This window comes from Guillardia theta (assembly GCF_000315625.1).
Source record: "Guillardia theta CCMP2712 unplaced genomic scaffold GUITHscaffold_11, whole genome shotgun sequence".
Taxonomy (NCBI): domain Eukaryota; class Cryptophyceae; order Pyrenomonadales; family Geminigeraceae; genus Guillardia; species Guillardia theta.
The window spans coordinates 113,007-139,143 of NW_005434663.1; the positions used below are offsets into that span (position 1 = coordinate 113,007).

The window sequence follows — 26,137 nt, forward strand, 5'->3', positions numbered from 1 at the left end:
TGAGGATGAGAGCGCGAAGCTCAGAGGAAGTGAGAGAGTGCTGCAGCAGGGCAGAGAGATGGTTGGGATGATGTGGATGATGTCATGGTATGATCAAGCTTCGAAGAAGTCTCGGGATGAACACAGCGAAAAACTTGGATTGACGACTGCTATTGGGCAGCTAAATGCTGGATTTTGAATTACTCTGAATTTCGATTTGACGGCATCTTTTTGCAGTATCTGTAACAAGCTACTCGGAAAGATGTCGATGTTCGATGCGATGAAACACGCTGTGCACAGCGTTTTCAAGGAGACAGTGGAGTCAGTGACCTCAGTCTCACACGTGTCTCAATTCCGTGAGAAGGGGGTGCTAACTCCTGAAGAGTTCGTTGCTGCAGGTATCTGCTTCATGACCGAGCGGTCAGCTCCATCCGAATGACGTCTATTCTAGGAGACATGCTGGTGTACAAGTGCCCGTCATGGTCGTGGGAAGCTGGCGACCCCTCGAAGGTTTGTTCCACATCGGCCTGCATGTGGAATGATTTTTGTTTGAAGGCGAAGGACTACTTACCGAAGAACAAGCAGTATCTGATAACGCGGTTGATCAAACCATTTCTGTCAGTTGTTTGCTGAAAGTCAGTTCAAGGAACGTTCCATGTCACCAGCGAGTGGCTGCCCTTGGTGAATCCGTCCGGGAGATAGCGGTAATGTGGTCTGTTAAGGTTCTTGCGGCAAACAAGATGATCCATTCGCTCGTCAGATGGAAGACGCTGAAGATGAGGAATGGACTTACACTCAAACTTTGGGAGCGGTTTGGCTTGAGAATGGCCAGGACTTTTGAATGACTTCTTTCGAAAGGCGAAAGACGGTGAAGCACGAGAAATTGAGGACATTGATGCAGAAGAGGAGCCCAAGAGCATGGAAACTTCTGGGACTGGTGCGACTCTTCACGAGACAATCTTTTCTTTTGTTTGCCTTTGCATAACTACTTTGTGGGGGCAGAGGAGGTAAAGGCTCCTGTTACTGCTGCACCAGAAAGCCAGGACGAGGATGTAAATTATCGTGCTGGGTGTTTGAGTTGCTGATGTTTCTCCAGGTTCCTGATCTAGACGATTTGGAGTTGGACGAAGATGACGCCATTCTTCCTGATGACCCATCTGTGTATGCTGATGAAAACGTTCTTGCAGAGGATGGGTTGGTTGACTGCGCGTTTGTGCAGAATTCTCCCTTCTCCAGCGGCAGGTGCTGCAAGTGCGAGTTCTGGATTCGTAAAGACAAGATCGTACAACATAAGTATCACCTACGACAAGTATTACATGGTTGACGTGTACTTGTTAACACTGAAGGGCAGTGACATGGCAGTGCAGGTGCCGAGGATGTGGTTGTTCGGATATGATGAAGATGGACGGCCTCTCACCCACGCGCAAGTACTTCTGCCATTGCCGCTCGTTGCTCGAGGTGCTCATATGTTGTCCAGGTGTTCGAGGACATGTCGCAAGACCATGCGAAGAGGACGGTGACGATTGACCCGCATCCGCACGTACCTGGCGTCTCGCATGCCTCGGTCCATCCTTGCAAGTGAGGGTAGCGTCGGGGTTGTTGATAGGTCCTGACCTCTTGGTAGGCATGCGCCCACCCTCAAAAGGATCATAGATCAGGTTGGAAGAGAGTTGGGGGAGTGAAGCTGTCGCTGACTTGCTTCCCTAGATCGAATCAGGAGACTCTGGAAGGCAGATGCGGCCCGACCAATCCCTCTTCCTCTTCCTCAAGTGCTGCCGGCAGAATCCTGCTCCTCTCTTCTGATCCTCGCTTTACAGGTTTATCTCCTCCATCATTCCCACTATTGAGTATGACTTCACGATGGACTTCGATGCTTGAACCTCCCGATCTTTGCGGAGACCAGGAGATTGGTTTCCTGTTTTTGCGCGGCTTTCTTGAATGACTTATTAAAGACGAGTTGTTCCCGTCAGGGCTGCTATGAGTTCTATATGCTCACTCCATCATTGCTACTGTTCTCGCTTGCAACTCTTCATCCTCATCGTCTCTTTCCTCGCTCATCTTCATCTTCACTGCATCCACCCCTCAGCCTCTCGTCTCACAGCCGCATAAAAGGAGTCCGACTGAAAACCGTATTTAAAAAAAGTCATGTTTTTTTGACAAGCACTGGACAGAAATGTGCGGCATGAGATGTTCTCTTGCCGCTGCTTCTTCTCCTTCTGCTGTTGATCCTCCTCCTCCTCCTCCTCCTCCTCCTCCTCCTCCTCCTCCTCATGCTCTAGCATCTGATCTTGCTACTGCTGTATCGCCTTTCGTTCATGCTCTTGACCCCGTTCTTGCTTGCTGATCATGCTCCATGAATGTACTCGATTCATACCTGTTACAATGATTCCGTCTGAAATCAGGAGGGGGAGGTGCCTTTATTCCTGCTGCTCAAAGTTCCGCTTATTGATTGTTTTGTTCACTTTTATCCTCTCTGTCCTCTGCATTTTTTCACATTAGTGAACACACGAGGCCGAAGGCAATTTTGGGCCGCTCTGAAGATTCTGAATGTCGTTTGCCTGCAGATATAGATGGAGATGAGCTCTGCCCAGACAAGGGATCGTCTTCACGCTATCAGACGATGGCTTCCTTGTTTGGAAGCGAGCCAGACAACCTTTTGCAACCTGCGGCATTCTCTTGCCAGCTTTTGATTCGATTTGCAACGAATTCCATCTCGTCAATATGATGAGCATAGAGCAAGATGTGGACGCTCTAAGGCAGATGCTGGAGACATCTGTCAGTGAAGGAACAGTCGAGACAGCAACTCTCTCCTCCATAGTGAAGGATTTGATCAAGCACCTACACCAAGATAAAGAACTAGCAGCAGAGATGTTGCTTGAGAAAGACAGAATGCAACGTAAGATTGACGAGGAAGCGAAAGTTCGAGAGCAGTCAGCGAGGGAGGAGATGGTGCTAAGAGCTGATCTTCATGCTCTGAAGCAAGAGAACTCTGAGATGCAAGGTTGCATGAAATTGCTGCATTGCGAGGTGGACGGTATGTTGTCAACCTTGGAAACTTTGTGTCAAGAGGTCACCTCCCATCACCTCAAGACTTGTAACAAGTTGGAAAGTTTCGAGTTGATCGTCAGAAACAGGTGATCGCACTTTATCTTGACCTGTCTCATGACCTTGTCTTGTCTTGCAGTCATGACGGAACTTGCCCAATGGACAAATCAGCTCTAAAGAGACGTGAGGAACAATTGTCAGCCAACGGAGAGGTCGAGGGAGATGGTGGTCTTAGCTGCGCTGATCAACATGCTGATCAAATCTTGAATGGATATCACACGTTGAATGGATGTGAAGACAGTATCGATGATGTTCAAAGATCAGTGACGAGTCTGGAAACGAAGTTACAAAACCTGCTCATGAAACTTGAATCAAAGAGAATGGACGACGACTTGTTCATTGACAGGATGCTTGAGAGAGTGGAAATGAGCAACAGCACGAAAGAGCAGGTGCTACAAGACCTTGTGTGGACTGAAGAAGATCTGGAGGAGGTGAAGCGGTCTCTGAGGGAAGAGAGGAGAAGAAACGAGGAGCTGGCTTCCAGCAAGTCTTTGCTTGAGCGCGAGATCGAAACTCTAGCGGAACGGCTGATCAAGGAGCAGCTGCTCCTTGACTCCCTCCGAATCGACCGAGAGGACGAGATCAAGGCGAAACAGAGCTTCAGTCCCATGGTCGAGGATGCGATGCGGGCCATCCTGCATGAGGTAGAGGAGATGACTGCAAGTCTGCTACATCTCCAGGGTCAGCACGAGGACCTCTCTGCAGCTGACAGCAAACCCTTGCCGTGTGATGCTGAAGTTGCGGCACCACGCGGAAGTCTCGAGGAGAGGACAGACAGGCTGGGCAGCGAGGAAATGGAGAAAGTGAAAGAAGAGCTGAGAACTTTGCGGGAAAGACTCGCGGAGCTCGGAGATGAGCTGGAGGGGGCAAAGAGAGAGAAGAAGGAGCTGGAGTCGTCCTGGACTCACAAGGTGTCGAAACTTCAAGCCGAGATGAAGCATCGAGAACTGCAGGACAGGAAGGAGGAGGAAGAGCAGCAGCTCAGCTGGCGGAGGGACGCAGATCTGCTGCAGGGGACGAACGCAGTGAAGATTGAGATTGCGCGTCGGGAGCTTCACCGCTGCGAGCTGCTGTGCTGCTGCCATGCATCCTCGAGATAGAGGAGCTGCGGACTCACGTGCTGCAGGAAGAGGAGGAGAAGAACATGAGGGTCGAGCTGTTGCTGAGGGAGAATGAGGAGCTGAAGGCGAGGCTGGACAGAGAGGGTCGTGAACGAGCGAGTCAGAGGGTAGAGGAGCGCGAGAGGCAAGAGGTGGCTTCTGCTCAGCTCCGAGAGTTCACGATCCGAGTTCAGGAGATCTCAGAGGACCTGTCGGACTTCTGCAGCGACTTTGGCGAGCAGCAAGTCGACCCGAGCCGGCTGGCTGAGCAGGAGAAAGATCTGCAGAGTCTGCGTGATAGTGTTCAGCTTGCTGTGGAGGAGATGAGAATGGGAGTGAAGGACGCGTCCGTCTTGATCTTTGACCTGAGAGGTCAAATGATCGGCGATGCGACGGTGAACGAGGAGCAAAGCTTGTCACTTACTAGCGCCATCGCTGGAGTCGAGAGCCTCTGCTGGGGTCTAGAGGGAAGTCTCATGACATCAAAGGACTTGTTGCTGCTAGCACAAGGCCAGGGCGACGGTCTGATGAAAGTCTGCGATGAGCTTGTCACGCGAACAAGTGAGCTGATCACAAGATGTGTGTCTACGTATATGCACAACTTCCATCAGAGGGATCGTGAGCAGCTTGAGAGCTCGAAGGTCGTGCAGGAGCTGATGGAGCAGCTCAGGGAGATGGAGGAGGAGTTGAAGCAAACGTCTGCTTGCTCCCTCGCCTCCTTCCGTCGCATGGAGGAGCTTGAGCAGCAGACACGCGACTCTCTCGCTGCTCTTGATCGCCTTGTCTCCTCCTTGTGTGCGACCTTCTCTTCTTTGCAAGAGGAGACGCAGGCAGCTCAGAACGACCAGGTAGCCGACAAGAGGAGGAAGGAAGCAGTGGAACAAAAACTTCTGAGGGAGACTGAGAATTTGCTGCTCGAGGTTGAGAAGGAGAAGCAACAGCTTCAAAGGTCTCTCGTCGAACAAGCACAAGATCGGAAGATGTTGAGCCAGGTGATGGAAAGCTTCCGCGCGCTTGCCCGTGAAAGCTTGCAAGCTTGCGAAGACATGGCAAGGGAGAGACAAGAAATGTCGGTGAAAGAAGAAGCGAAGCTGAAGGAGGAGCGAGGGAGGCTGCTTGAAGTATCCCAAGAACGAGACGATCTGATGAAGAGGGTGCGGGAGGTGGAAGAAAAGATGAACAAGACTGAACAGTGGAGGCTCGAAGAAGAAAATGAGAAAGCACAAGTTGTCATGAGATTGCAGAGTCTTGAAGGTAACGTGGAAAGTTTGTCAGACGTCACAGAAAAAGTCAAGATATGTGAGGTTCTGTTGGAAGAAATGTCCAGGCGCAACTCAGACCTCCATTTCCAACTTCATCGTCAGCAACTCGTCGCTGAGGATATGTCAAAGAACAACACACTGCTGCAAGACAGGCTGGTCATGCTGAACAGAAATGTTGTGGAAGAGGACGAGTTTCTTGTTGATGAAATCAGCAGGATGAGTGAGGATTGCAGGGTGATAGAGAAAACTTTGATCAGTGCAAGTCAAGAGATCGCTGTTGTTCTACAGGCTTCCAAGTTTGCCATGATGTCGCATCTGCAAACTTTGAGTTGTCTCCGAGACATTCGAACACAAGAGAAAAGTCTTGTTCAACAGGTTAAGATTGCAGAACATGACATCAGTGGACACATTGATGATCAAGCCCAGCTGGCTGTGAGACAGGCTGAAAGCATTGCTGAGATGCTGATAAATAGTCTTTCACTTGTTTCAAACGAACAATCAAGAAATCACGACAGGCAAGATGCCATTGAGAGACGAATGAAAGAATCAGAACTGATCAAGTCTTCTGTCTCCCATCAATTGTTCAATCATTGCAAAGATTTGAGCGACATACAAGACTCTTTGTCTAGTTGCCACGTCAGTCTACGAGATGAGTGCAGCACTGCTTCAGCTAGCTCTCAACACTTTCATCACTCGCTGCTTCTCGTCGTAGACGGAATGCATTCTTGTCAGCAAGACTGTCTGCTGCTGCTAGAGGGGATGGAGCAAGAGGATCAGGAGCTTCAGCTTCTCATCTCACAGGTCGATGCCGTCGCCTCGCTTCTGCGTCCCCTTGGCTCTCACCTGGCAAGCCTGCAGCGACAGGAGCAGGAGAATGCGGCGCTGAGAGAGGAAGTGAGGAGGAGGGAGGCAGAGCTGATCGCCTCTCACCAGCATCTCAATGTGTTGAGAGAGGAGGCAGCCGAAAAAGAGCGAGCGATGCACAGCGACTTTCAGGAGAGGCTGGACTATGTGGACGACATGGCGGAGGAGGAGAAGACGCGGCTGAAGCAAGAGATCTCACTGGAGCGACAGAAGTTGTGCGACTTGACTCAGGCAAGCTTGACGCTCCTTTCGCAACTTGACGAGCGCGCGCAAGAGCTGGAGGGGCCCGTGCAGCTGCTCGAGTCTCTGCTCCTCCAGGCTCTCTCCTCTCTTCACAGAGGGGCAGAGGCAGCAGGAGGCACTATCGACCGCCTCCTCGCGCAGTCCCAGGCCCTCCTGTCGCTAGTGAACGCTAGTCACTTGAAGTCGATCGCCGGGCTGGAGGAGGAGGAGAAGCGAATGAGCATGTGCGAGAAGGCAGCGGACTTGCTGGAAGACAGCTCTCGTGCTTTTCCCTCCTTCGCCTCCTCCCTGCGACAAGTCCTCGAGGACAACCGCCTCCTGCGCTGCGAGGTAGGAGAGCTGGAGGATCGGCTGCGGAGGCAGGAGGAGAACCTGCGGGAGCTGCACGAGGCGAAGCAGCGAGCGTCAGGGTCGATGCACCAGCAGGAGAGCAACTTGATCAACCATATCTCCGACATGCTGGAAGAGATCGCCAGCCAGAAATGCTCCATCGACAAGCTTACGGAGGAGCTGGAGGCGACCAAGAGAGACAGGGACACAAGGTAGCCGACGAGGATGCAGGAGGCGAGCTGATAAGACTTGGCAGCGTGGGAGAGTTGGAGAGGAGAGAAGAGGAGCTGAAGGAGCAGGTGAAAATGTTGACGGCCTCCATTGATGAACGAACTCGAGATGGTCACGTGCTGGAAATGAGGCTACAAGGCGAGCAGAGAGCAAGACGAGGAGGATGAGGGTTGTGTGACTGCATGACAGACGCGTGGGATGAGATAGAGAAGCTCAAAGTTGCCTGCACTTGCCTCATGCTGTTTGTAACTCCTCCTGCGTGCTACAGGACACACCGACCCTGAGTCACGACCAAGTAGACGAAGTTAGTTGCTGTTTCCTCCTCATCTTGTGACTTCTGTTTGCTTCCAGTCGGAGTTGAAAGGCCTCAGGCATATTGTTGATCAGAGTTTCATGTATGCAAACGAGGTGAAGGAGGAGGGAGGAGAGAGACGTTTGTGACGAAAAGAAACCAGCTCCTTCAGGACATTAACACCTTATGCTCCATCATCGACGAAGTCAACGAAGATATCGAGGTAGAGGCTGACGACGCAGTTCATGGCACTGACACTTGTTCAGGCGAACAGAGAGCGATACACGTCGTTGTTGGAGGGCTTCAAGGTCTTTCCGCTCTCCTCCCCTCCTCTTGTTCTGAAGTCTCTGCGTCCAGGACGCGCAGGAGGAGAAGAGGTTGTCATGGGAGAAGATAGTCGAGCTGCAGGCAAGCTGGAGGCGGGAGGTGAAGGAAGTGACGGATAGTCAAGGACAACCTCTCGCACGCCAAAGTGAGGATGTTTCAGTTCAGAGACGAGAGCCTTCAATCCGTACTCGCGCCTGCGACTAGAGGCAGGCGGGTGACAGGAGGTGCAGGTGCTGGGCCTTGACAGTATGGCGGAGATCGAAGATGTGATCCTTGCGGTCAAAGCTCAGCAGAGGGAGACGAGGAGTCTGCGGCAGCTGCAGGTGTGTGCTGCTGGGAGAGAGCTGGGCGTGTGTAAGGGAGGATGTGTCTGCAGCTGGAGTTGCGACGGCAGATGCTGCAGGACAGTGAGAACATGATCAAGATCTTGACAGGTCTTCTCCTCCCTCCTCACTCCTCGACCTCCCCCTCCTTCTTCTCCTCGTCCTCCCCAAGCGTCATGTTTGCATCAGGAGCTCGAGTGTTCGAGATGGAAGTAGAGATGCAGTAGGCGATCTGCTCGGCTCGTGTCAGGCTGCTCATGCGCTTCTCAGGTACAGGAAGCGAAACAAGTCGGACGACCGGGACAGCGAGGTAACACGAGCTCCTCGAGTCCAGCTGACGCCCATGCAGACGGAAGGGACTCTAGCAAAGGTCTTGCGAGACTTCCAGAAGAATCTCGGGAGTCAGGTGCGACAGCTCTGCATGCTGCCCTCGCCTGATGAGAAGCAGCGCGAGAGAGCTGCGATGCTCTTGTCCTTCCAGACCAAGCAGAAGGAGCTGACAGGCAAGAGACCCTCCCAGTCCCCATGACACGTCACCTCCTCCTCATGCTTTGACACGTTGTCAGGTTCCGTCCCTCCTATCTCCATCGGACTGGCAAGGAAGAACGACCGCGACATCCAGGTCAAGTCCAGCAGGCCGTCATGAACTTTTCTCACGTCAGAGCTCAGGACATGTGGGGCAAGTCGGCGTCGGAGATGAACATGGAGAGGAGCGGCGCCTCCGCCTCAACTCCCAGCAGCCATCGATCGCACACCTCTACCGCCTCCCCCACTTGGAGTCACTCCAACGGTCAACTTGACTCGTTCGACCGCCGGTCTCTGACGGGACTTGCAGCCGCTGACCTCCAACACACTCCTCCCCTTCTGTCAACCGCGTCATCTGAAACCTCTACCCCTCGCCTGCTCCGCTCCTCGTTTCTCGAGCTCTCGTACTCGTTCAATCCGCTTGTCCCCCCCCCACTTCTCTCTTAACGTCTTCTTTCTTGTTTCCTCCTCCTCCTCCTCCTCCTCCTCCTCTTTCTGGTTTCCTCCACCACCACCTCCTCCTCCTGACTTTGCGTTCGTCGCCAGGAATTACGAGCCCAGCCCCCGTCAAAATGTCTCCCCACCGACGCCAACAAGGCAAGTGCTTGTCGTTGCTGTCACAGCTGAAGATTTTCTGCAGCGCTCTTTCGTGGAAGAGTTCAAGTTTCTATCGTGACAAGCCATCTCTCTAGATGTGTAGGTAGTATCATGTTGTTTCCAGATGTATTCAAGTAAATATCAACTCTTTACCATCTTCTCGCTACCATTTACATGTTTTCCAGCTGTACAAGTCGACTTGACGTCGACGGGTTCTCAGAAACATCTGCGGTTGGAATCTCTTGACATCAAATCATTCACTTCATCCTTGAGATGCGATGATCACTTCTTCGATTTGCTGCGAGGTCGAGGAGGACAGGACGATGATAGTATCAGCTGCATCCATATGCAGATCCCTCGTTCCTTCTCACCAAGTCACTCATGCAAGAAAACCTTCGTGCCTTACCAGCAGCTTCGATCGTTACTCGCCTCCCATGCTTGTCAGTCACTTTCCCTCCGCTCTCTTCTACGCATAGTATCCCTGATCGACATGTTCACCGGTAAGGAACAGCGACTTGCGTTTACCTGCCCCGTGCTCTGCGGCACTAAACCCTTCAGGGTTCGAGTGCAAGCAAGCAGCAGCTCGTGCCTGTTCCTTGTCATGTCGACCTCGTTATCGTCAGTCAGCAACCTGACACACACGCCAGTAGTGCTCAAGGACTCCTCCTCCGACGTCTGCAGCGCATGAATCACAAGAGACTTCCTCAAGCTTCTTACCCAAGGCAGGTGCCGCATCAGAGAACGGAGCTCTTGAGCACCGCCCGCTGCATAGCCATGGCGGATAATCCAACCCTGCTCGAGGAGACGGGATCGTCCTTTCGCACACAGCAATCAACATCCTGATTTCGTCATCTGCAAGAACTCACGACAGAGAGTTGAAGTCGTACTTCACTTGCTCCCAGCATCTCTCCCTGTTCTCTTCCTGCGGAATTATGAGACCTCCTCTCATTTTCATGAGGCACACCATGGTAAGCGTCATCTGCGAGGGTTCTCCTCCAGCAAGAGGCCAATATCGCAATCCTTGACCTTTGACAGCAGCCATGATGCAGGAGCCATTCTGAGCCATGGAGTTTGCTACAGCCGACATCCTGACCTTTTCCAACGTCACCTCAGCATGTTTCTGCATCCCACCATACCTGGTTGTCCTCTACCAGAGCGATCGATGCAAGGAGATGTGAACTTGTCTTGCCGTACTTCTCGGAGGTGCAATGCCACAACCAGTATCGACTTGCTTTGGACGCCTGAATAAGATTCACAACCAGACTTTGACTTGTTGCATTCAACCTCTCTGCTCGAACTCAGTGGTTGTGGACCCAAACTTGCTTTCAAACGCTGAATCATTCCCTCGGATGACTTCTGCTCCAGTCTCTCGACATCACGCTCATCCTTCAATACCAGCTTCTCTTCTGCAAGGCATTCCTGAAGTATTGAATGTAAATCCCCAACAAGTAAAGTACAGGAAAAGCAAGCAGAACAAGACTTCACCTTGAAGTATTTGGAGATGGCGGCATTTACGGTCAAATCTATCCTCTGAGAATGTAAATCAGAGCGATTGTTCAGTGTAAGCTACAACAGATTGATTTTACATTTTGTTCACAGTCAGCAGGAACAGTGTCGGTCAACACTCTTTGAAGCAACTGCACAACAAACCTTTACAGTGGAGTTAAAATGAATCTCCCACATGCTTCAATAAGACATACTCTACTTCAAGAGAATAGTTTCCACCCCATGTTTCCTTGGAACCTTGCAAGGTTTGATGACCTTTGGGGTTCAAAATCATCTTGACAAAGTCTTCGGTGATCTTCTTAGCCTGGGAGACACATCATGAGGAGCACAGTTTCCAGATGATATCGGACCTCTTGCTCTTCTTGCTCTCCGATGAACGTGACAGGGATCTAGTGCACAGCTGTTAGATGAATTCGTTCGTTCTTTTCTCCAGTTACCCCATTCCTCAGCAACGTCTCCACGCCACTGTTGTTCACGAGGGGATTCGGATCTGCCATGCCAACAACGACTCGACCGACCTGGCGTGCATTGAGCTCATGAATTATGTAGCTACTTTCATGGTCACCTTTGCATTTACCAGTGCAAGGCTGCACGGGGGGGTTCTTCAAAGGTTGTTAGTGGTTGAAGGGAGTGCGAGCAGCGCGTGTTCGTACCTGCCATAGTGATTGCATGGTTCAAGAGTGACATAAGCTGTCGCTCCTGCAGCCTCTTTCCCCGCCATGTAGAGCGCATACACCTGACATCACGGTGAGGCAACCGCCAGTTTGATTCGCAACCCAACCTCGGCATGCGGCATGCCAGCCCTGGGATGATAGCCCTTGCCGACAACACGTCCTCCCTTGACTAACACGCATCCAACACAGGGGTTGGGGTGTGTCTTGCCTAAGCCCTTCCTGGCCTCATCCAGAGCTACTCTCATGTACTTGCGGTCTTCTTCGCCCTCATCCCGCACCATCCTCACGGCTGGGCATGGAATGCTGTTCCGAGCGAGTTGATGCCTTGCAGCAACTGAGAGAGCCTCTCGATGAGCAAGAAGCGACGCGGGTGAGAGCAGAAAGGAGCATGTGCTGGGGACGAGAGCGAGGAGAAGTAGAGGACAGAGGAGGCGGGGGAGGCGACGGCAGGGAGCATACGGGTGCATGGGGCAGAGAGGCAACACCGACAACCAGCTAGTCAACGAGAGCAACGGAGACAGAACGGAGAAAGATAATGAGACTAATGGAAGAGGAAAGAAGGGAAGAGGCGGGACGAAGGGAGGCGATGCAAGGGAAGAGGAGAGAGAAACGAGAAGATGAGACAAGGGGAGAGAAGCTAGCAGAGTAGAGCGTCCAACTTTGAAGAGAAAGAGCGTGGTTCTGCTTCGCTAATCAAAGATACATTACGGTTCTAGGTACTCCAAGTGAGGGCCAGTCAGAGACAACACCGTTCCGAAGAAATGGCCATCAGCGTCTTGAAGAAGATGTCAAGGCGAAAAAATATGTCGGACAATGCTCTAGTGATTGATAAGCGTCATTTATGGCTATCAAAGAAGATAGCAAACGCACTCCAAGTAGATGATGTCGACCATGTTGAAAAGCAAGTCTCGAATCCATCCACATTGAAGACTGTGAACATGTTCTTTCAAGCCAATGGATACAGGTATTTTGTGATCCTGCTGTCATTTACATTCTCAATTTCCTTTGTCAGGACTATCTTTTGCTGCTTCAACCAGCATCAAAACGAGTTGATGGTAACAAATGAGCTTGCTGATTTACAAAGCGTGCAAAACGAGAAGGTGTTGTATTTCCTCAGAAATATAGAGGACAATGTCGCAGTATCATCAGAATGCAATAAGGACATATCATTTGGGCTGTTTGGGAGCCATTCAATCAAGAACCTCAATGTCATGATACAGGAAGTATACGTCCCTTTGTTAGAGGCAAATCTGTTGAGAGGACACAGAGACAACACAGATAATTTCAGAAATCAGCTTTCAAGATTCTCTATGTCTTTACTTGACCTGGTCCAGACGATTGACTCAAGGGTGAGGTTGGAAAAGCCAGGCGAGGAATTACTTTCTCGGCTCTCTACTCAACTGATGGATGCTCCAAACAACTCGGAAATGAAGATACAAATACAACATCGACTTCAACATCTCCTTGGACATTGGTATAACTCAGCCAAGAAGGTTTTGCATTACGGACAAGAAGATTTGAATGATGACAAAGAGTCAGGACCGGATTCAACCCTCAAGTAAGATTTTCACCACTCGTTGTCTCCTCGTTTCTGAAGCATGATCGAACAGGTTTTGGAGGGAGCGCCTGGCCCGCCTTAACGCATTGCACGAACAACTAGAAGCAGACGATTCTCAAAAGATATTGAAAGCATTCAAAGACTTTGATAGCGAGGCAGGAAACAAATGGGATGACTTATTCGTCGAGCTCCGCGAATCAATACAAGAATCTCACGAGAATGTGCGGCATCTGACTAGTCTCAACAGAAATTTCGAAGTTTTGTACTCTGGAAATCCTGCAAAGATTGTTGAAGAGCTCCCGTCTATGTTTTCAAAGATCAAGATGGTGCGTGTCATGTCGAAGTATCTGCAGAGTGGTCAGAGTATGACGGCTCTCTTCGTAAGAGTGACAAATCAGATGATACGTCGCTGTAAGGAGTACATACAGATGAATGGAGTGCTATGGAAGAATGATTCAAAAACGATATTTCACAGAATCCAGGAATGTCTTAACCTCAATCGTCATTACCAAATTCAATTTAGAGCAGCCAAACGCGAAAAAGCAGGTGCGATGAAAGAGCTGCCATTCTCATTCAACGAATCTTTAATATTCGCCAAGTATGAAAGATTTGCATTGCGCTTAGAAAAACTTTTAGAACTCTTCTCTATTCATGACATGTTTACTTTCCTGTCGACACAAAGCTTGTCGGGACTTGGCCCAGTATGTGACCAATACTTCGCTGCAGTGAATATTATTAAGAGCCGTCACGTTGATCTAATGGATTTTTTTGACCAAACTTTTGATCGCGACTTCACCTATTTTAAAGAGGTACGATTCTGTTTCTTAATTGTTTATCGTTGAAATTTCTTCAGATTGTTGAGGATTTGGAGGAAGGGCTGAGGGGAATTATTGAAGATGACTTCAAAGAAGCAGAAACAACTGAACAATCCTTAGAAATTCTCTCAAAGCATAAAGCCTTGATGAGACGGCAATCTCTGAAACCTTTTTTGAATCAAAAGCTGATGGAGATCTTCATCAACTTTTCTCAGGATCTAGATATCGTCACTGAAAGGTATGAATCACAAAAATATGAACCACCTATGCCTCGAAATTTTCCTCCAGTCACAGGCAGAATTGTGTGGGCAAGACAAATGTTGAAGTTAATTGAAATTCCTATGCAAAAATTCCAAGAAAACAACGCACTCATGATTACAAAAGAGTCAAAAGCAATAATTCGGAAATATAACAAAATCGCCAAAGTCTTGATGGAGTATGAAATCGTACTTGAACGTTCCTGGTTACAATCGGTTGAGACTATACACAACTGTTTGCAAGTAGCAGTCATTGCTTATGACGAATCGAATGGTGACTGTTTTGCGAACTTCGACTCAAACATATTTTTGGTTCTACGAGAAGCCAAATTCATGAAGATGCTTGGTCTAAAAGTGCCTCGGGACATACACGAACTTATTCAACGGGAGTGGTTCCTTAAAATATCTCTTGAAAAGCTTCAATTTGCCCTAAGTGATTACCGTTCTCTTAAGAAAATGATAAGCTCAATCTGGAGCGGAATATTTTATGGGCACTTGTCCCGAATTGAACAACTTCTAAGTCGAGGAAAGACTGAGATAAAGTGGACAAATTTGGGGCTGGACTCGTATATATTGTCGATTCAAGACTACTTGAATTACTTTATGGTTGTGTTTAGAAAAGCCAAGGACATTTATGAAAACAGAATTCTGAGAAATTTGAAATTCATAACAACAATTCAGTTGGTTGATATGCCAAAGGAAATAACAAGTGTCAGTGCATTTATCACGAAAGAACAAGAAATGATAAAAGAAAGAGTCAATTTCATTGATCAACGATGCTTAGAAATAGAGATCGCGATATTCGACATTCTTGACATGATTCGTTACACTGTACAGAATGATGAAACTTTTACCAAAAAGTCGGAACAACAATTCTTTGAGGATGTGTGGGAAATGGCGTATCATGCTATATTAGTCTGTGTCAAGACATCTTTTCATAATCTGAAGACAAGAATACGTGGGACTTTGAAAGATCATGTGCTCGGCGAGATGAATCCCATATTCATGGTCAACTTAGAACTGATTCCTCCTCGACTACAGATAACGCCTGACCTGGCCACAATGCAACAGGCTGTGAATCGCATTGCTATGCATATGTTGAAATCAATCAAAATTTCTCCTTGGAGAATTTTTCTTGAGAAAGACGCTCAAAGGTCAGTCCGAGTGTACAAACTTCTTGAAAAAACATGATTGAATGCTGATTGTTCTTGTTTCAGGTATTCTATTTCAACACGAATTTTAAAAAGTATTGAGATTGTACGGTTGGTATTGATATTGACAGGTAGCATAGAGAGGGTCAACATATCAATTCAAAGATACCTTGATTCATATCATGAGTTCGATTACATTTGGAATAAGGACAAACGGTCAGATCTATTAGAATTCTTGAGCACTGATCCAACGGTTGATGATTACATCCAGAGATTGCATGATTTTGATCTGCTCATCCAACGCATTTCAAACATTCAGAAAGCTTCGTTTTTCGGACCAATATGTGTTTCAAACGTGAAGATGATTCAGAAAGTTGTGGGTATCGTTCGGGACTGGAAGTTCTTGTACACCAAACAATTATTTTTGTCAGCTGAAGAAGACTTCAATGTGAACATGGAGTGGATTATTGACATGAACTCTAGATTGAAAACTCGAATTCGTGATCTAGACGAAGTTGTGTTGGCTCGGGACACTCTGTCAGAAATACACAAGGTTGAAGCTGATTTCGAACAGGTTCTCATTTCCATAGATTCCAGGTGTAGGGTTGCTGTTGAATTCGGTTACATCTCTGAAAAAAATCTGGATTTGCACACGAACATCAAGAATGCCTGGAATGAGTTGCTAGTGAATGCAAGGAAGACGTCTGACAGACTAAAACATACACAGCAAAATTTCAAGATTGATCTGCGAATTGCTATGAACAGTTTCATGAATGAGATTCGTGCTTTGCAGCAAGAGTACAAAGCAGCAGGGCCTTCAAATAAAGATTTGTCTCCGGAAGTTGCCCTTGAGAGAATTGCAAGGTTCCAAAAGCAGTTTGATGAGAAGCTGAAAAAATTGAATAGCTTGCATCAAGGTCAGGAACTATTTGGGCTTGAAAAGACAAAGTTCTCAGAATTCGAAGGAATTCGCAAAGAATTTGCCAAACTCTGCCAATTCTTTGCTTTATATTCTGCTGGAATCGACACTGTCGAGGGATTCAAGAATTTAAGGTGGACAAAAGTGTCTTCACGTCTTGGTCAAGTAGAAGAACGACTAAAGGACATTGAAAGAGATCTCCATCTACACTTTCCAACCTTCTCTGACTATAGAGCATTTCAGAATTTGGAAAGCGAGCTCCAATTGACATCTCAGCTTTTACCTCTGATCAAAATGCTCCAAACATCATTTTTCTTACCCAGACACTGGCAGCAACTGACAATGAGAATGAACATCTCTTTAGATTTCAAATCTTCCAACTTTATTGTAAAAGATGTTTTCGAGACGAACATCCTTGATTACACCAATATTGTTGAAGATATATACGCCTTAGCAGAGCAAGAATGCAGTGTTGAGAAGCAGATCAAAGAGCTGTATAAATTATGGGAGGAGTCCTCTGTTCCATTTGAAAAGTCATCGAACTCCAACCAAGTAATGATAAGAGTCAATGCAGCTCAACATCTAATTGAACAATTTGAAGAAGCAATAATTACCCTACAATCTTTCATGAGAAAATCGAAGCAGTTTATCACTGAAATCAACGACTTGATGGGAAAATTTTCTTCTTTCATCGACCTTGTTGATTCATGGCTTGGAATTCAGCATGTCTGGTGGAATGTTAAAGTGGCATTTTCTGCAGATGGAGTGAAAAAGCAACTCCCACCAGAAGCGAAAAACTTTTTCCCCATAGACGCAGCCTATTTGAAAATAATGGATGAATGCTTCAATTTGAAATATGTTCCTCTCATTAATTCTCGCTCAGAGGGATTCAAGTCTCAATTTTCTTCTTTGAAGACAGAATTTGAGTCCTGTCAGAAGTTTTTGGCGGGATATTTGAATCAGAAAAGACAAGATTTCCCTCGTCTTTACTTGTTGTCAGATTCTTTACTGCTTGAAGGGATGTCGTCGATAAGAGATATCAACAATGTCCAAAAAGGAGCGGTTTTCACAATTTTTGATAATATTGCATTGTTTCATTTTTCCAATTCCGGTCTAGGAGATATTGTCAGTATTGAATCACGTGAAGGAGAGGTATTGGAGTTTGAAACGCAAGTTTCGTCCAAGAACAGCATCGAGACAGTTCTGTGCCATGTGGAAATTGCAATCAAAGATTGTCTCAAGAAGTTGATGAAGGAGACAATGATCCTTGACCCGGAAGCGTTTGACTGGATCCTTGACGTGCCCTGTCAGATTGGAATTCTGTGGTTTCAAATCACCTGGACATCTTTGGTCGAAGCCAAAGTTTCGAGTGATTTGGACGGTAAAGGGCTTGGAAACACTGTCAGTGGATACATATCCAAGTGGCAAATAGGAGTTTCTTCTCTATTTCAACATGATCTGACAGCTGCGGAATATCTCAAGGTGCAATCAACCTTGACGATTCTCTTTGGATTAAGAGACACAACCACAGAGCTTCTGAACAGGAAACTGAGAAGCAGCCAGGAATTTGATTGGCAAAAGCAGCTGAAATATCGATATGCTGCTGAAGAAAACCAGTCCTACATGGAAGTGATGGGGAGAAACATGAACTATGAGTATGAGTTCTCAGGTTGTAAACCAAGATTAGTTCAGCATCCGAATAGCAATCGCTTCTTCACATTTGCCATGTATACATTCATGAATGTGAATTACGTTCTTGTGAAAGGAGACATTGAAACTGAAAAGAATCAGACAATACATGAACTTTCCAGGATGGTAGGAAGGTTTACTGTCAGTTTCGAATGCCTTTCAGACCACAACTTGAATTTCCTATCAAACATTTTGAATGCTGTCTCAAAATCAACGTGCTGGGCGTATTTCAAATCTATGGACAGGATTTCCCCTTCGTTGTTATCCGTTCTAACAACTCAACTTATACAGTTGGTGGAATTGCAGCGGGCTAAACCTAATTGTCAACATGCATGTTTGTTTGCAAGTTTAGACCATTCGACGACATCTGCAAAGTATCTCAGGATATTCCCGTCAAATTTAAGGTCGATGTTTAGAACCGTGAGCCTGCAGGGTATTGAAATTGGAACCTTTGTTGAAACCAAGCTTCGAGTTGCTGGTTTCTTTTATTCCAAGGACATAGCAATGAAGTTTGCCTATCTGGAGAAATTAGTTCAAACTATGACGTTTACCATCAATCCAGCAGTACTGAGTTTGAGGAAAATAGCGATGATCATCGATTCTTCCATCAACGAGAAAGGTAACAATCCGGATTTCGATGAGTTCTCATCAATTTCGAACAACATTGCGAGGGTTGTTTCTGTTCAAGTCAGTCCAGAAGCATTCAGAGAATTTGAAATATTTCTGTTTGAAATATTTCAACGCGGAGCTCATGATAGAAGCTCCCAGCTCACCAACAATTATTTCAAGGCCTCAGAATTGGAAGCTGTCTTGCTGAAAACATGTGAGATTACAGAGCTCTTGCCTAAAACATCTCAAATCTATGACTACTGCGATTCACATCCACAAACAATGTTGCTTGGAAGCTCTGGGACTGGCAAGACTTACTCCATGAATGCACTCATATCCGCGCTTGCAAGCATAGACGAGAAACATAAAGCTGTATATTTGAATCCTGCAAGCCTCAGCAACGAAATCATCTTCGGAAGGCACAAGGGAGGTGGTGAGTGGGCCGAAGGATTGTTTTCACTTATTGTGAAGAAGTTTCTGAAATATGAAGATAGAAATTTATGGGTAATTTTTGATGGTCCTTTCAATCCAGAATTCTTTGATCATTTTGCGAACAAGCATTATGTGCAGATATCGAATGGAGACATCTTTCCAGTGAAGAATGACGTCAGGATCATCTTTGAAACTTGTGATTCTGAACACCTGTCACCATCCGTCTTGTCTCGTCTTCCGCTGGTTTACTTCGGTTCAAACTTGATCACATCGAAGTCGTTGATTTCTCTTCATTTTAAGAAGAACGACTTCATTGGCTTTGAAAAGCTCTTGTATTACACTGAGAAAATCTTCCTTCCATGCTCAGAATTCTTTGACAGGACAAGTAAATCTCCACAAAAATTACAGCAGTCAATACATTGCCACATCTTTTGCAATTTGTTGCTTTCAGTCCTGAAAAGTTTGATGAAAATGGGAAACAATGTGACCGACGCCATGATCGAGAGAATTGTTGTTTACAGCACTCTTTGGACGTATCTTCCGATTTCTGATGATACCGACAAAATGAAGTTGGAACGCAAGATCAGAGAGCTGTGTCCGATATCACCCTCAGGTCGCAAGGGTTCCACGGAATCTACCATGTTGGAATTCGTTCTTCACGAAAAACCAGAGCATTTTGCAACGAAATGGGTGCCAGCATCTCAGTTGGTGGATGCCGATTACTTCCCATATGAATATGACACGTTGCAATTTGATGTCTTGGACGTCCCGACAAGTGAAAGCCTGGCCGTCAGTTACGTCAGCAGTTTCCTTTGCCACTGCGGTCTGGCAATGGTGATAGCTGGGCCTTCAAGAGTCGGTAAGAGTGCCATCGCTGAGCGATGCTTGAACTTCAACTCATCCCTTGGCAAACATGTCGGCAGCACACGGCTCTGCACAACCTCAAATTCAACTCATCTAGAAGACATGTTGGTCCTCATACACTCCAAGAACAGCCAAAAGTACAGAAACTTGCACGAGAGCTCATTATACTTTCTGATAGATGACATCAACATTCCTCGGTCGGACAAGTTCGGTCAAAGTGCATCCATGGAATGCCTCAAGGTATTGCTGGAGCGTAATGGTAATTACAGTTATCAAAAACTGGGGGATTTTCATGATGTAACTGGGACAACATTTGTGGCTACAGCAATGCTCCTTTCACATGATTGTATCATTCCCCCTCGACTGCAAAAATACTGTCTGCAAGTTATCCTTTCAGAGCCATCATCAGAGAAATTTCGCATGATATTTGAGCATTTGTGTAGAAAAGCCACCCAAAACAAATTTAGTTGGATATGGGATGTGAAGACTGCAATACATGCTTGTGCAGGCGCTGCTGCGGAGTTACTATCCAGTTTACGTGAGACGATGATGAGCAGTCAAAGCTCTTCTTACTTAAGGTTCGATATGAGCAATGGCTTCAAGATTTTTCAAAGGTTCTTAGGAATCATTCTTCGATCAGACTCTGTTTCTGTGGCAAGAGATATTGCTTCCCTCTTTGCCTACGAGTGCAGCCGTGAGCTTAGAGATCAAATGGCAGAACGCAACAGAGTGATCTTTGATAACTTCTTGGACCGAGCAGTCGCTCTTGTCCTCAACTCAAGTCGTCGGTCTGATTCTGGTCGAGCGGAGGCGATTGAACATGCGTACTGGTTACATAATGTTAAGCTTTCGAATGATCCATCGATGACCAGCCATGAATGGACTGTGAGCGCAATCGAGAATCTCATTCCTGCCTCACGTGACCCACAGATCAACCGATATGTGCAGGATCTGTTCCATGCGTACAAGCAAGCTTGTGCTCAAGACTCGAATGAGTATCTCGATTTAGACTTCGTCGACTCCTTTCCCAAGAACCTTATATGCATTCATCGCGCGCTCACCATGGACATGGGCAACCTGGTTGTAGTCGGGAGACCCAGTATTGGCATCCAGCTGTTCGTACGAATGGCATCATTTGTCGTATCCGCACAGATTGTGAATATGCAGGTGAAATCTGAGGCAACCGCTTTGAGTGTATTGATGAAAATGAAAGCTGGTGTAAGAATGGCAGGATTCTTGAATAAGAAGATTATTTTTCAAATCACGCTAGATATTGACAGACATGGTATTACTTTGGTGGAAGACATTTTTTCGAAAATCAAGACAGTTGATTTCCAATCTCTCTTTTCGGATCAAGAATTTGAGACAGAGTTTCTTTCCATCACAAAGAATCACACTGACAAATCGATCATCGAGACCAAAGAATCATTTCATCATCAAGTGCTACGGAATGTTCATTTTATTATCATCATCCCGAATCCCCTATCGAAGTTTTCACTCGTTTGTGAAAGCATCCCATCATCGTTCACTATCCTTCTGTGGGACACAGGTGCCAAATCTCCAGTGGAACAGTACGCAAAGGCTATCACAAAAGAATTGATTTTTGACATAGAAGCTCATGCTGCTGAAAGCATGGTCGATGTGAAGCAAGAAGTTATCAAGAGAATACAAGAAGAGGAGAACAGGTCTTCAAACTCCAACGCGATTGAAATATGGGACAAAGTAGACATTGAGAATGCTGTACAAGAAGCAATTGATATCCAAACAGAGTCTATCAACAATTTGAAAACACGAATCAAGGCAACAATACCTAAGTTTATGGTTGAAATTCATTCTATTATGATTGAACATTCTCAAAAATTGAATGATGAATTCAATTTGAAGTCAGATTTTTCCATGTACAATTTTCAAAAATTTTGCAAATCGTTTAAGCAACATTACTTGCAGTCGTACAAAAAGTTGTATGCTAGACAGTTAATGCTCAAAGATGCCGTACAAAAATTGATCAGTTGTGAAAACGACATCGAAAAATCGCAGATGAAAAACGTGCATGGCAATGAAATCCTGCAATCAAATACCGAGGATTGCGAAGCGATCATGAAGGATATTCAGATGAATACGACATTGTTGGCTCGATATCAGACAGAGTTTGAAAATTTAGAAACATGGTCGCGCTCGCTCAATTCTGAGTTAGTTCAAGCAAAGAGCAAGCAAGATGTATATCAACGAGTACATGATGAATTGAAGGAAATCCTTTTAAGCCAGACAGAATCAATTGACAGAGACTTTCTTGAAAACCTTTCAAACAATGATGAGGTACCTTTGGAGGTAAGACAGGTTTTCGATCTTTTCCTCATACTTTTCCTAAGGCCGTTGAATAAGATTGAAATATTCGAACAAAATGGTGTCCTGTACAGAAGTGCGAATTGGAGGGAAACTGTTCAGGTTCTAAAAACTCCGAGGAGGCTTCTGAAGACCTTGAAGAAAATTGATATCAGAGGGTTTAACGCTGAACAGCACGAATTGATCAGCGCCTACATTGAGAGCGATTCATTACTTCAGCAGGTTCAAAAGAGTACTTATTCCTCGCAGTTGCAACCGATATGGAATCTTTTCCAAAGTTTGCATGCCAGGTTTCAAGAGCTCAACCAAAACAAGATTGGACATGAACAATGTCTCAAGAAAGAGAAAATCTACGTATCGACTAACAATCAAATTGCTGAAATCAAAGACAAAATTTCTAGAGCTCAAGAACAGATCAGAATTCTACGACAAGCATATGATGTTGCAGTTGAAAAGAGACAGACCATGAATTATGAAAACGAGCGCAAGCAAAACGATATTACAACAGCAGTGGATCTCATAAATGGTATTCGAGTTCAACAAAAACGTTGGTCATTGGAAATTTCGGAACATGAATTTGAAATCGGCAAAATAGCGGGCGATTGCTGCATTGCCGTCGCATTTCAGACGTACTGCAGTGGTTTCGATGCGGAGACAAGGAATGAAATCTTCAGGAGACGTCTGGTGAATGTCTGCAAAGATCTCGGCATCTCCATCACTTTGCCTGTGAACCCATTGAACGGGCTCGTGACCGACCATGACATCTTGCAGTGGAGGCGGCAGGGACTCTACCCGGAGGATAGTTGTAGCGATGGAATCTTCTTCATCTGGCGAAGCAAACTGTGGCCTCTCTTCTACGACCCCTGCGACGTGGTAACGGGGTGGATCCGAGGGGTGAGCGAGGCTACTGCCGGAGAGTTGAAGTTGTTCCATGCCCGGGACGACAACCTCCTCGTGAAGACAAAAGAGTGCATGAAGTTTGGTATCCCTGCTCTCATCCAGGACTTCGACCCTGAAACTGCTCAAGAGTTTCAGTCAGTCACCTATGAAAATTTTATTCATTCTGTCCAAGAGACCACAGACAGCGGACCGCAACCAACCTTTTTTGTTTACATGCGTACTTCTGAATTTGACTTCCAGAGGTATAGCGAAGAATTTCTCAGCACCATCACTGTTGTGAATTGTGCTCCTTCCGAAAGAATGTTAGAGATGAAAATTTTAAGTTCTGTCCTGTTGATTGAAGACAGCTACATCGAAAAAGAAAGAATGTCGACGTTGTCAAAAGAGCTGCAGGTAAACCTGCAAGTCAAAGACATTCATCAGAGTCTCCTAAAGTCTTTATGCACCATGCAAGGAAATATCTGGGATTCACATCAAAAATTGCAAGAAATTCAAAGTCTAAAATTTGACTTGCAAAACACAATCAAGGAACGAAATGAGTTGAAACGTAAATGGAGTGCGGTATCCAGCAACACGGAGCCACATCTTCCGGTAGTAAATTTAGCTAAGCAAGTTATCAAGGCCTTGTCCTACATGAAAAAGCTCGACTCGCTGTATTTCATCTCATTCCAACGCTTTGTTCATATCCTCGGTTCAATCATCAATTCTTTCAAAACTCTCATGGAGCTTCCCAAACATTCAGAGGTGAACAAAATATCATTCTTTGAATTTGAGATGTATCGAACGTTTGGAGAGACCTATGAACCATCCCACAAGTATGTCTGGTTGTTGTTGTTTGCCATGTTCAACGACTCAGAACTAGAGAATCATCATGCGTTTTACGTCGAATTGATAGGATCAAAACCCCTGGATGCAACTTCAAAGCATCAAAATGAGTTGCAGTTGGAACGACTCAAGAATTTGCAAATTTTCAGTGTTGAACAGGTTTCTGGAATGCTGCACTTGATGGAGAGTTCGCAAACGTTTAAAACGGTGTTAGAGGATATTGAAACAAATGAAACTGATTGGGTGAAATGGCTCCAAAGTGATACGCCAGAAATGCTCATTTCTAGCAATCATAGAATCAAAATGATTCGATTTGAAAAGCTTTTGTTGGTGAGATTTTTGAGGTTTGATAGATTTCAACAAGCAGTCAGCAAGTATTGTAAGGCAGTGGTTCATTTCGACATAGATCAGCCAATTGTACTTGATCCTGAGAGCTGCTACAAGATGTCAAACATTCAAATGCCTGTGCTCTTGTTGATCGATGAAGGTTCCAACACCTGGTCCCTGCTCCACAACATGGCTCGTCGGAAGAAGATCCCGATACGAACAGTCTCCATGGGAGAAGGTCAGAGAGACATTGCGCAGAAGTATCTGATATCAGGACCTTCCTCAGGCATATGGTTGATCCTTGAGAACGTCAACCATGACATCACTTTTCTCCACAGCATTCCATCGATCATCCAGAAATCAGAATCGTCGGCAGATACCTTTCGACTGTTCATCACTTGCCCACTGAAAGTGAATCTGCCTCGCAATCTGGTCGAGATCTCTCTGGTGAAATGTGCGATAGAACCAAGAAGCTTCAAGGAGAAGTTGTACGCGACCATCACTTGGGTCTCACAAGAGTTGTTGGATATTGACAAGGAGATGGAACTGAAGTATGTTCTGCTCTCCACCTGCATACTGCACGCAATTGCGAGGGTTCGATCCAAGTATCGAGCCATTGGTTGGTGCTCGGCCTATTCTCTGAATCAATCTGATTTCACATCCAGCATCCTTCAAATCAATCAAATCGTTCTGGACTCGATTGAGCACAACATGCACGGCAGGAGGATGATTCCATGGAGCCTTCTGAAATCTTTCATCCTAGAATTGTTGTTTGGTGCTGAAGTCGTGGGCGCAACAGATAGAACGATGATGGAGATCATCGCAAGCAGGTGTCTTTCCTCGAGGATATTCTTACCAGAGTTCGAGTTCGCTCCAATATTAAGTTTGAGTCAAGGACAAGACGCGGCTGCAATTTTGCAATCATTCAGGGCGGTGACAGGATATGACGACATGTCAGTAATAGATGTCGAATCATGGGCAGAAAACGAGTTCTGCTCCAACTCAAGCAAAGAATTGGTTGCAAACTTGCAAGATCTTTTGAGCATTGAACAAAGAGGTCAGCCTTCTTATGAAGACGACAGTATGCTCCCGCAGTTGGAGTTTTTGGAAGACAAGCTATTCTTTCAAAATTGGAATAACTTTGATTTTGATAGGTACTTGCAACACTTTGAGAGTAAACAAAAATCTCTCAAGGCTATCATCATGCAAGAAAGATTCATTATCAATCAAATGTTTGAGAGGCTTGATGTACAGATTACAGCTTTGAAACAAAAGATAGCGACTGGGTCAAAGTTAAGTGCTCATGACAGAGAGGTTGTCAAGCTCATTCAAAGAGGCAAGATGCCGTGGGGGAATCCATGGCAAATTGAGTCCATTGCTAAGCTCTCAGCCCATTTAAATCATCATACAGAGCAAATGATCGAGTTGACCAAACGAAAACACTTTGGAAGAATCTGGATCTCGGGATTTTCAAATCCAACTTCAGTGGTCATGCATGCATTCTTTGAAGTATGTAAGAGGAAGAATCTTTCTTTCGATAGCTCCTCTATCTGCTTCGAGTTTTCTTGGGAGCATCTTTCTGTGCAAGATGATATCATAATTGATGGACTCATGATTCAAGGAGCTAGTTGGAACTCTAGAGCAGGTAAGCTTGTCAAGAAAGAGAGCGAAGATGTACTTGAAAGCATACCCTCCGTCTTACTTGCAGTAGAGACCAAGTCTTCATGGGAAGGCATGATGTTTGCTACCCCATGCTATGTCTGTCCCTCCAGGAAGGATGACAACTTGCTCTTCTCGGTCTACCTCCCGACTGATCTTCCTCCGCAACGCCTTCAACTCAGCAGCTGTAGTTTATTCTTGCGTGACTGAATGAACGAACGTCGACCTCCTCCTGCTTGCTCGAGCATCATAGCATGCAGCTTATTCATGTCGACCTCATTCACTTTGCGAGTGCTCTTATCGTTTTGCCTCCTAGATTCCTGTTATCCATGTCATCTTGTTCTCTTTCAAGCTTGTATGTTGTATCTTTATCGCCTTCTCTTCTTTTTCCTGCTCATCTTGCTCTCTTCTCATCTTGCTCTCTTCTTGTG

The 26,137-nt window shown here is 46.1% G+C and overlaps 4 protein-coding genes across 4 annotated transcripts; 3 read left to right on the forward strand and 1 right to left on the reverse strand.

The window, feature by feature from the left end:
- Nucleotides 1–214: 214 nt before the first annotated feature.
- Nucleotides 215–1,947, forward strand: GUITHDRAFT_161501 (hypothetical protein). Its single transcript, XM_005838315.1, has 14 exons — nucleotides 215–377; nucleotides 431–489; nucleotides 535–578; nucleotides 626–683; nucleotides 740–790; nucleotides 838–916; nucleotides 982–1,031; nucleotides 1,076–1,140; nucleotides 1,199–1,298; nucleotides 1,347–1,406; nucleotides 1,457–1,557; nucleotides 1,604–1,637; nucleotides 1,687–1,748; nucleotides 1,797–1,947. The coding sequence occupies exons 1-14, from the start codon at nucleotides 242–244 to the stop codon at nucleotides 1,855–1,857; spliced, it is 960 nt and encodes a 319-aa protein (XP_005838372.1). The 5' UTR covers nucleotides 215–241; the 3' UTR covers nucleotides 1,858–1,947.
- Nucleotides 1,948–2,700: 753 nt separating this feature from the next.
- Nucleotides 2,701–8,702, forward strand: GUITHDRAFT_134334 (hypothetical protein; the record flags this gene model as incomplete). The annotated part of the gene is made up of 14 exons (XM_005838316.1): nucleotides 2,701–3,113; nucleotides 3,164–3,995; nucleotides 4,211–7,095; nucleotides 7,140–7,182; nucleotides 7,383–7,418; nucleotides 7,466–7,522; nucleotides 7,570–7,629; nucleotides 7,673–7,714; nucleotides 7,764–7,832; nucleotides 7,964–8,056; nucleotides 8,128–8,167; nucleotides 8,307–8,366; nucleotides 8,406–8,462; nucleotides 8,623–8,702. 14 exons carry the CDS (start codon nucleotides 2,701–2,703, stop codon nucleotides 8,700–8,702), a joined length of 4,767 nt encoding a protein of 1,588 aa, XP_005838373.1.
- Nucleotides 8,703–11,073: 2,371 nt separating this feature from the next.
- GUITHDRAFT_65893 (hypothetical protein) lies at nucleotides 11,074–11,639 on the reverse strand (the record flags this gene model as incomplete). Its single annotated transcript, XM_005838317.1, has 4 exons — nucleotides 11,074–11,202; nucleotides 11,250–11,286; nucleotides 11,338–11,420; nucleotides 11,466–11,639. The coding sequence occupies 4 exons, from the start codon at nucleotides 11,637–11,639 to the stop codon at nucleotides 11,074–11,076; spliced, it is 423 nt and encodes a 140-aa protein (XP_005838374.1).
- A 657-nt stretch (nucleotides 11,640–12,296) lies between these two features.
- GUITHDRAFT_134336 (hypothetical protein) lies at nucleotides 12,297–25,916 on the forward strand (the record flags this gene model as incomplete). Its single annotated transcript, XM_005838318.1, has 5 exons — nucleotides 12,297–12,322; nucleotides 12,371–12,916; nucleotides 12,969–13,725; nucleotides 13,770–15,142; nucleotides 15,206–25,916. 5 exons carry the CDS (start codon nucleotides 12,297–12,299, stop codon nucleotides 25,914–25,916), a joined length of 13,413 nt encoding a protein of 4,470 aa, XP_005838375.1.
- Nucleotides 25,917–26,137: the final 221 nt, after the last annotated feature.

Bases quoted from the DNA above. Each gene is read 5' to 3' on its own strand.
- GUITHDRAFT_161501 (XM_005838315.1), top strand. From the start codon at position 242: ATGTCGATGTTCGATGCGATGAAACACGCTGTGCACAGCGTTTTCAAG. The intron at 579-625 runs GTTGATCAAACC...AGTCAGTTCAAG, and splicing joins AAGCAGTATCTGATAACGCG to GAACGTTCCATGTCACCAGC. The intron at 1,407-1,456 runs GTACTTCTGCCA...TATGTTGTCCAG, and splicing joins GGCCTCTCACCCACGCGCAA to GTGTTCGAGGACATGTCGCA.